This window comes from Trachymyrmex septentrionalis, unplaced genomic scaffold, assembly GCF_001594115.1.
Source record: "Trachymyrmex septentrionalis isolate Tsep2-gDNA-1 unplaced genomic scaffold, Tsep1.0 scaffold139, whole genome shotgun sequence".
NCBI lineage: Eukaryota > Metazoa > Arthropoda > Insecta > Hymenoptera > Formicidae > Trachymyrmex > Trachymyrmex septentrionalis.
Window position 1 is genome coordinate 194,062 of NW_017304533.1, and position 10,922 is coordinate 204,983.

The 10,922-nt window shown below is 29.6% G+C and overlaps 1 protein-coding gene across 1 annotated transcript in view; it reads left to right on the top strand.

Annotated features, from left to right (window-relative positions):
• Positions 1–663: 663 nt before the first annotated feature.
• Positions 664–10,922, top strand: part of LOC108745373 (GTP-binding protein Di-Ras2) — a 19,473-nt gene continuing 9,214 nt past the window's right edge. The window contains exon 1 of the mRNA XM_018481504.1: positions 664–865. Within this exon, the coding sequence (XP_018337006.1) occupies positions 728–865 (138 nt within the window). The 5' untranslated portion in view covers positions 664–727. The remainder of the gene's footprint in view (positions 866–10,922) is intronic.

The window sequence follows — 10,922 nt, forward strand, 5'->3', positions numbered from 1 at the left end:
TTTCTTTCTAAATTAATTACTTTATTAATTATTCATAACTATATATTAGTTATATTCATAATTTTATTAATTATTCAATTTAATTTGCACATGCAGATGATATTTATTTATATTTCATTTATACTATTCATAAAAGTAAATAATAATTTAAATTTAATGAAATTTTTATATGTAAAATTTAGAATATGAAATTATACATATATCGATGCAATTTTTTGCCTAATCAAATAGCTACATATTTAACTTTCTTGACAGGAATGTACAATTAGCGGTACGTGATCCGACATAATTTTATTTATATCATTTTGTTACATTTTCTAAACCTTTTAAAATGCTTTTTTAATGCAAAATTTATGAACATCATTTTTACTTTTGCACTAGGGTACCAAAAGCCTTTTGCACGGCTTTATATGAAAATAAGGAAGAAAGAAGTTTTAATATAATCAGTTATAGCGATAAAAAATAGACTTTAGGACATGTGGTTTCGGAACACCCGGTATAACTTGTGTGTCATCCGACAGGTTAGGTGGTGTGATCGGGGGTTTGAGGAGGGGTAATCGTCTCGTATACACGCACGCACGCACGCACGCACACGCACGCTCACTCCCCTTCTCTCTCTCATTTTGTGTCATCCCCTGCATCGTCCTCTCTCTCTCTCTCTCTCTCTCTCTCTCTACACGGACCCCGAGTGCCGGGGGTTTACGTCGCCGGGACGGCAGATGTCAGGATGCCGGAGCAGAGTAACGACTATCGCGTGGTCGTATTCGGGGCGGGCGGCGTTGGCAAGAGTTCTCTCGTGCTGCGCTTCGTGAAGGGGTCCTTCCGCGAGTCCTACATTCCGACCATCGAGGACACCTACAGACAGGTAAGCGAGCAGTACGCGCCCCAACCCTCTCAAAATTCCTCGAACTTATTTTTTTTTTTTTATCGCTACTTATTAAATAGTCTGCGTACTCATGGTTGCTCAGAGACCGATTGCACGTTCTTCTCAATCCGAAACACGTGTGTTATTAGGTAATTGATTTCCTTAATTGACCGTAGATAACGATCGCACGCGCGCTCGTCAGTGCGAAAAAGTTTACTGAGAAACTTAGCTGATTCTCTCTCAGTCTTTCTCTTTTTTATGCACTTAGAGAAATAGACGTAATGATGATAATTATACAAGTTTTATATGCAGAGAATTAATGCACACACACACACACACACACACACACACACACACACACACACACACACACACACACACACACACACACACACACACAAAATTAAAGAAACTATTTTATAGTTATTAATGACTATAAAATAATTATTTAATTATGTAGGAGAGACTGGAACACCCCAGTTACATAAATGGTGCTTTCCAGCAAACGACACAGTGTGATACAGTGATCGTTGTCATCTTCGTTTAACATTAGTAAACAACAAGAATGTAATGATTCACTGTGTTACACTGTGTCAGCTGTGTCTGGAAAGCAGCCAATAACACAAGTCATCACATAGTACTATGAAGAATCAAGTGTTTAAGGTAATTTTTAAATTGATACAATTGATATATGAGACTGGTACGCCCACTACTTTGTTACTTTGTTGCCCATATATTGGATGGCAGTATTCAAACTCCATTGTTTCATGTTGTTAATAGTTTTCGTGGTATGAAAGTAACTTTTTAATCATTTAAAAATGTCTTAATATAATTGTGTGTAGTAAAAGATACACATGTATTGATGATGGGATACAAGTTTCTACATATCTTTTCTCATCTTGCTGTACACTACAAATATAATTGTCAATCATTTATTTTTTAGTCATTTTTTATCGTTTTTTATATTAAGTGTAATCGGAGCACCATGAGTCATACATTAAATATTTATGAAACATGACAATACAAAATACTGCTAGAAGACAATTTATAAATTAAGCAATTAATTTTATTTTATTTTACTTTTATAAGTTTTGCATTTTATTTTGTATATATATAAATAGATATTTCTCATAGTTTTATTTATAGATTTTTTGTTCTATTATAGTTATTAGTTGTACTCATGTTTATTATTACATTCAGTGACTATGCTAAACATATATAAATTAATTGAAATTTCTTTTTAAATTTTGTCATAATTATTTTTTGAATAAACCTACATTTATGCATGTACAATCTCAAGTATAAGACATCTTGGATCATTTCTTAAAAATCAATCAATGTTTATTAAATACATATATTCAATGAATTATTAAATATTTATAATTCTTTTTAAATATAGCTGAGATATAACTAATCTTATATTTAAAAAAATATATTTTTAAGAATTAAAATTTTTGTAACTTATAATGCTCTTATAATTTCCTTGACATTATTTATTCAAATATGTGTGTGTACATTAATTCTACACATAAAACTTATACAGACATCATGTGCAAAAGTATTAGGCACTTACAATTTTCTCGCATTTTATGAAAAGTTAAATATCTCGGCGAAAAGAAATCTCACAGAAGTTTTTTCCGATCACGTATTTTAAAGCATAAAGATAGGGCTTTAAATCTGCGTTTGAATCTTCTTCTACGATGTTTTGTTCCTAAGTTACATAAAATCCAAAAATGATATTTTTGAAATATTTTTGTTTTATTTTGTGAAGCGCTACAGTTTCAAATAAAACATTCACAAACGAAATTTAATATGAAAGTACGCTTTCTAATGAAAGTAAGCTTTAAAATGTTTGTTGAAAAAATATTGTTACGATAATTTTTCGCAAAGATATTGTATTTTTTATTATGTGAAATTTTATTATATAAAAATTTACTTTTACTAAAATAATTTTTAATTCCAAAATTTAAAAAATATATGGAAAAAAGACAGAAGAGAAAAAAATATTACAATGTTCTTGATTCGTACAAATTTTTTTAAAAACTTTATTCGATTATCAATTTTAAAAAAGTTTGTACAATAAAATTTAACATAATAAAAAATACGATATCTTTGCGAAAAATTATCGTACAAATTTTTTTCAAAAAGCATTTTAAAACTTAAGAAGCCTACTTTAAGACACTTTCATATCAAATTTTATTTGCTGATATTTTATTGAACTGTTGCGCTTTAAAATAAGACAAAAATATTGCAAAGATATTATTCTTCAATTTTATATAACTTAAGAATAAAATATCGTAAACAAAAGATTCGAATGCAAATTTAAAGCCCTATCTTTACGCTTTAAAATGCGTGGTTGAAAATCTCTTTAAAATTTCTTTTCGTCGAGATATTTAACTTTTCGTAAAATGCGAGAAAATTGTAACTAATATTTTTGCACATGTCTGTATATGTATCATCTTTACAAAAATGTTTTTTGCTTTGGATTTCTATGAGAGAATTAATTTTTTGATGTATAAAATGTATAGAAACAATACACAGATAAACGAAGAGAGAATCATATTCAAGCCGGATCTCCGCCTAATAATACATTAACATTTATGGAAATAAAATCACGCTCGCAGGATTATCGTGCGTTCGTAGTTGACTCTAGTTAACGTGAAACTGCAGCAACATGACACGTTCGATACCGTGCTGTCCGCTTATCGATTTCGACTCACGGAAAAATTAGAAGCGCCTTCGCTCGCGCACGTGTACAGCACGAAATTGACAGATCAGATTCCTATGTCGTTAATTATAGATCGTGCAAAAACGGACTTTATGCATTTGGCACGTCGGATGCGCCACGTAGATAGCAATTTCCGCAAGAGTCGAGATTTAGCGATTAATCGGACGTCCCCGTGTCTCCGCGCGCGTCCACCAGGATTCATCGTGGTATAACTCCCGCCATTTACAAATTCAATATTCCCGCACTGTGCATCCGCTCGATAATACGGAAGTGACATATGCGCGAGCAAAAGCATTAAATTTGCAAGCGAATCGCTGCTACAACATCGAGAATATCTAGTAGCGTGTGTTGATAAGCCGGCAGCAGAATTACAAAAGTATAGTATTAATAATACACCATAATGAGCCAATGTGGATATTAGTGCGCAAAACTTAAATACAAATTTTATTTATATATAGTGTAGGTAAATATATATAAATGTGTAAACGTTTCAACAACTTCTTATAATCAAACATACGCAAACAAGAAAATGTTACAATTAATATTCGTATTCGAAAACTATTATGTTAAGATTGTCGTCAAAAGATATGTATATACAATATTTCTTGCAGTATTGATGTTGGACTCTTAATATTGAGATAGATTAAATATAAATTATAATTATAGCTAATTGAAAAACAAATGAAATCCTTTAAATAATATAAGCAAACAAATAAATCATCAACGTGGGACTGATAATTAAAATCTTATAATTTAACTCCAGTCCAATAAAGTGCCAGCCAGGTCTCAGCAAAGTGTAAAAAATAGTCGAATTAAATTGTAAGATGACAATTCTTAGATTAAGCCAAGATACTGTGGCGCTTATCGTCACGAAGAGTACAGAAAACATAAACAGCAGGTCTCAGAAAGTCGTGATGCTTTTCAATCTTGTCGTTATTGATATTCATATTTATATTTATAATATATTTTTATTATGTTATATAAAATATTTGTTACACTTCTATAATTGTATTACATTAGTAAATTAATTCTTGATGATAAACAATCACCAGCATTTTCGTTTCACTCTTCGTGACAATAAACTACAATATCTGGCTTGATCTAAGAATTTTCATTACAATTTAATTCGATTATTTTTTACACTTTGCTGAGACCTGGCTGACATTTTACTGAACTGAGGCTAAATTGTAAGATTTTCATTATCAGTCGCACGGTGATGATTGGTTTGCTTATATTATTTAAAGGATTTCATTCGTCTTTCAGTTAGTGTTGTAACTATAATTTATATAAACATAACTAATATAAATCAAGGCTAATGAGAGTCAAACGCAGGTGATCAGGCGCAAGATCTTGAAAAAAATAATGAAATTTACGTATATTCTATCAATAAACGATGTCCTCTTTATTTTGAACGTTTCAACTTACTTTAGAGTCCCCTTCAGCAAAATAGTAATATAACAAAACATTCGCATATCCAAAAAAGTTGTGTAACTTACAAATTGCCAGAGATGAATTAGTGATGTAAAATTGATTACCATCAAGAAGACATTACCACCAGAAAGAAGTAAAATATTGAAGAGTGAAGTGATTGTGGATAGAGAGCGTGTCAAGAAGCTTAGATATATAATTATTCACATAAATGTAATTAGTATAAAATCAAGAGATCAAACATAAAGATCGGCAGTGTCTGTATGTTAGTACATGTCACACATGTTTAAAACAATATTAAAATAACCGAAAGATCATATTGTAAATATTCTTGTTAGATATTAAAAATAAAATACAAAAGAACGTGAAAAACGATATAAAATTCGCATTATGATCATTAAATATAAGAGTACATAAGAATGTGAGAACAACATAAAATTTACATAATGACAATTGGACGAATTAAATGTTATTGAGCATAGATGCATAAGCATCTGATGTGGTCCCTCGTTTAGGCCATTCTTGTGCATGTGTATGTGAGAGATTTTAGAAATCAGTTTTTTCTGTAAGAATTTTTCTATGTCAAAAATTTTCACATTCTCCCAATCAAAATTGTAATTATAATTAATTTGGTGATTTGTAATAACCGATTGACTGCTGATATTCCAATTAATGTGATTACGATGCTCCGAAATTCTCGTGGCTAGTTTTCTGCTCGTTTTTCCTACGTACGAAGCATCGCAATCTATGTACATAATTTTATAAACTACATTTGTATTTGAATATATTAGGGAGAATGTCTTTATAAATTTTGATGAACCTGTTTAGTTTGTTGCAACTCTGAAAAATAGTTATCTTAACGTTTGCATTCTTGTTGATAGTTGAGAATTTTTCTGCGGTAGAGGAAGTATAAAGTAATAAAAAATCATAAAACATATTCACATTTTCTTCATTGTCAGAATTATCATTAGTGTGATTTTCTTGTTCCGAGGTCATTTTGTGAAATAGGTGTTTTAAACGAGCATCGTCTTAAAAACAAAATCCACTGAATAATCATTGTTTAATAAACTGCTAATAATAAATTTGATATTGTTAAGATATAATTTATATTCGGTCTGTTTCAATGTTATAAAGGTCCAACATCAATGTTATAAAGGTCCAAGAAATACATACCTTTTAATGATGATCTTAATATATTAATTTTCGAATATTAATCGTAATATTTTCTTGTTTGCGCATGTTGTTTGACTGTACTTCCTTTAATTTTATATTTTTTAAAGAAAATCAAAGTTTTTCGCACTAATATCTGCGTTGGCTCATCCTTTTTTATTACATTTCTATTGAAACTCTGAGCCTTAATTCTCTTACTTTATGTTTAATAATACTGTATGCTAATCAGGAAAATACATGCCAGAGATACACATCGTAACTATTTTCCTCGCCGCAAAAGAATCAAGCGTCGCGTACATGCCAAGTTAATTACGTACTACATTACATTACGTTACGGCATGCGGTCAAGAAGAATGACAGATTATATAAATTGTCAGTTTTATTGTAACGCGCTTGCCGTTTTATGAGAAACCAAGATTTTCGCGCGACAATTCTCATTCTCATCCGCGTAAATTACATATTATTGTTGTACTTATCGATCTTGAACTATGCCCGTTTCTACCAATGGAGATTTATTTTCTTGGTTTATCTTTTTCTATATATTTTTAACTAGAAAAAAATACGTACTATATAAAGCGTCCATCTCCGATTTTAATGAGCTTTTAATTCAGTTCTTTCCATTGTTCTATTTATAGAATATTTTTCCAATTTTTTTTTCTCCTTATATGCATACCTCATATTTTTCTAAAATAGAGACCTTTTTTATCTTTTTTGGTCGATATTCATAATTGATTTTTATATTTAAGATCGTCTTAAGTATAATTTTAAGACGTCATAAGCCAATCACATAGAGCCATATTAGCATTTTAAGATATTACTTAATTAAGATGATGTTTTTGAAATAAAAACGGATTATGAAAACGGCCTTACATATTCTTAGGTTGAAAGATTGAATTCTTAGACAATAAATAACAAGAAGGGGCTACAAGCCAGATTTTTATGTATTTCAAATTCTTAGAACATACGTTTCGACTTTATTATTAGGCCATCAGTGTAAAGAAATTAAACGCAAATTTGACAAAATTAATAAACCGATTAAATACAAATTATACAATTTATAGTTACGCAAAAAGTTGGTAATATCTCTTCATATCTATCTTCCGCAACAATGCAATTTTTGGTTATATTATCGGTTATATTCCTCCATTATAACAGTCGCAATAAGTCCATAATGATAAAAATATTGAACATGATGAGTCATTAAATAAAAATGTACTAGCACACATATTTTGTTATCAAATTAATAGAATAGATTATAAAAATTAAAATAACAATGAATAAATGATCGTTATATTCAAAATTATTAATATATACAATCCTTATTTTAATAGACAATATTTTAATAGACTATATTAAAGTGTATGTTAATAAATAAAATTATTCTACATATACCTCAATTGCGATTGATAAACGAGGATATAATCAGTAATTGAAACAATGAGTCAATTTAATTCACACGAAGCAAATTGAGAATTTTTCTGACAAGAATACATATATTATAATAAATAAAGATCTCTAATTAAGTTAACTTCTGAATTATGTTCTTTAGAAAAGATGGAAAAAGAGTGGCTTTATTGATGATTCCACATATAGGAAATTACTTATAACGGATAATTTGTTTAGAGCATATGGTTTAACTAAAATCCATAAGCCTGGTTATCCTCTAAGAGTAATTGTATCTTCAATTAATAGTCCTTTATACTTTTTATCCTTATTCTTACATAACATTATTATTGTTAATAGTATACCGGAAACACTTAGTTACATAAAAAATAGCTTCCTTTTAATCGAGAAATTAAATGGAATCCATTTTGATTCTAATTACATTTTGATATCGCTTGATGTAGTGTCCTTGTTCACTAATGTTCCGATAGAACTGGCGTTTTTTTTTAAATAGTGTTAAAAAAAGATAGGACTATATTTCAAAAAAGATAAAAATTCCATTAGAGAAATTTTTAGCCTCCATTCGTCTGGTTCTTAACTCTACATATTTTTCATACAATAATAAAATCTATAAACAAATTTTCGATGCCCCGATGGGTTCACCATTGTCGCTAATTATTGCAGACATAGTTATGCAGGATCTCGAGGATTGCGATCCAAAAATTACCAGTTAATTTATTGTTCTACTTCTGTTATGTTGATGACATCATTTTAGTGGCACTAGATAATACGAATATAATATTAGAAATCTTTAACTCATTACATATCAGACCGCAATTTACTATGGAGATCGGCACTGAGGGAAAATTAAGTTTTTTGAACACTATGATTATGATTGATAATCATAAGATTATTTTTGACAGATACAAGAAGGTCACCTGTTCGGGCAGATTTCTTAATTTTCACTCACACCATCCTTTGTATCACAAAAGTGGTGTTATCTTCGATTTTGTTGATAAAATAGTTAAATTGTCTCATCCTCGTTTCCACGAAAAGAAGTTGGTTGATGCTATCAATATTTTTCCAAATAATAGCTATCCTCTTTCTTTCATTTTTTCAACAATTGAAAAAAGATTAAAATACCATACACAGAACAATAATATAAAACATAATATCCATGTCAAAGAGAAATTTTTTACAGTTCCATATATAAAATCTATCTCTGAAAGTTTTTTTATCTATAGCATATAAATGTAATTATAAACTATCATATTTAATCCCAAATATAATACATTAAAAAGCTTTATAACTAGAGGTAAAGATAAACTAGATCATTTAGCTAATCAAAATGTTGTATATAACATTTCTTGTGATAATTGTAAAGCTAGTTATGTAGGACAAACCAAAAGAAAATTAAAAACAAGATTAAATGAACATATTTCGGACATTAATAAAAAGACTGGTTCTCCAACGGTGATTACTGACCATCGTATTAACTATAATTATAATTTTAATTGGAAAGATGTGAAGATCTTAGACAAGAAACTATCGTACAATAAAAGATTGATCTCCGAAACGGTTCACATTAAAAAACAAAAATTGGGATTGAATAAACAAAATGACACAGAAGCATTATCTAATTCTTATCTACAAATTTTGCAATCTCCTTTCTCTTCCTAGTCTTTTCTTCCCTTCCTTTTTCCTCTGTTCCTTTCCTATCTCTATTCCCCTTCCAATCTCATCCCCTCTTTTAACGAGATAATATAAAGCAACAGAATACCGCTCACATTCGATAATACAATACAAACAATTTGACTGAACTAGTTTCAATTTTTATCTCTGATCGCATTTGCTTCTTGCGAATTAAATTGACTCATTGTTTCAATTACTGATTATATCCTGGTTTATCAATCGCAGTTGAAGTATATGTACAATAATTTTATTTATTAACACACTTTAATATAATTGTCTAGTAAAATAAGGTTGTATATACTAATAATTTTGAATATAACGATCATTGTTATTTTAATTTTTATAATCTATTCTATTAATTTGATAACGGAATATGTGTGCTGATACATTTTTATTTAATGGCTCATCATGTTCAATATTTTTATTATTATGGACTTATTGCGACTATTATAATGGAGGAATATAATCGATAATATTACTAGAACGAAAAGCATTGCGGAAGATAGACATAAAGAAATACTACCAACTTTTTGCGTAACTATAAATTGTACAATTTGTTAACCGTTTTATTAATTTTGTCAAATTTGCGTTTAATTTCTTTATACTGAGGATGACCTAATAATAAGGTCGAAACGTATGTTCTAAGAATTTGAAATACATAAAAATCTGACTTGTAACCCTTTCTTGTTATTTATTGTTTATTATTATTGAGTTTATTATGATTTGTTATAAGATTTTTATTAAATTCTTAGGTTTGATAGCCGAATCAATTTGTAATAAGTGATGACATCATTAGGGTGTTACGATGCTTTATTACCTCTGCATTTATAACTAGACTCATAGAAATAAATTCTTTTGTCATAGAAATATTTACTTGAAATCTGGATATGTTACTATTAGGTGTGTGCAGATACTCAAAAATATGGGTCAGATCGGGTGGGTCTCGAATATTCGAGATAAACTTCTTGATTCGAAACTCTATTCGGGTCCCGATATTCAATTTGGGATAATATTTTTCTGACCGATCTTAAATTTTTAAGTATTTTTATATGTATCGTGTAATTAAATTTTGTAAGCGTTTTTATATGTATCGTGTAATCAACTACAAGTTCAACTAGCAAGAATCTATAAGGGAAAAAGCAATGTGTGAAAAATTGTTTTATTTTAAATTAAAGTGTATGTATAGAAAGCAAAACTTTTTGACGTTTTGTGATATTAATTTATTTCGTGGCTGTAGCAATGTTACTAGCATCAGCACACTCCTAAAAATAAAAGAATTTTCTTACATTTTTTGTCTCATGGTCCTCATATTTGAACCTTATGGATTCTTATACACGACACGTATAAAAACGCTTCCAAACTTAAAAATTTAAGATCGGTCGGAAAAATTTTATCTCGAATCGAATAAAGTTTCGGGTCCCGAATCAAGAATTTTATCTCGGAATTTGGATACCCGAACATTCGTGACTCGATTCGACCTGATAATTACCCGATTTCACCCAAGGCTAGGACATCTCTTATTTTCGGATACCCGTACATACCTATTGGGTCGTCCGGAAAGTTCGTGCGTATTTTCCGCACGGACTTTAGTTACCACTGCATGAATTAGGATCTCTTGCATTTTTTAATAATGACATTTGTTATCCATAATTACAA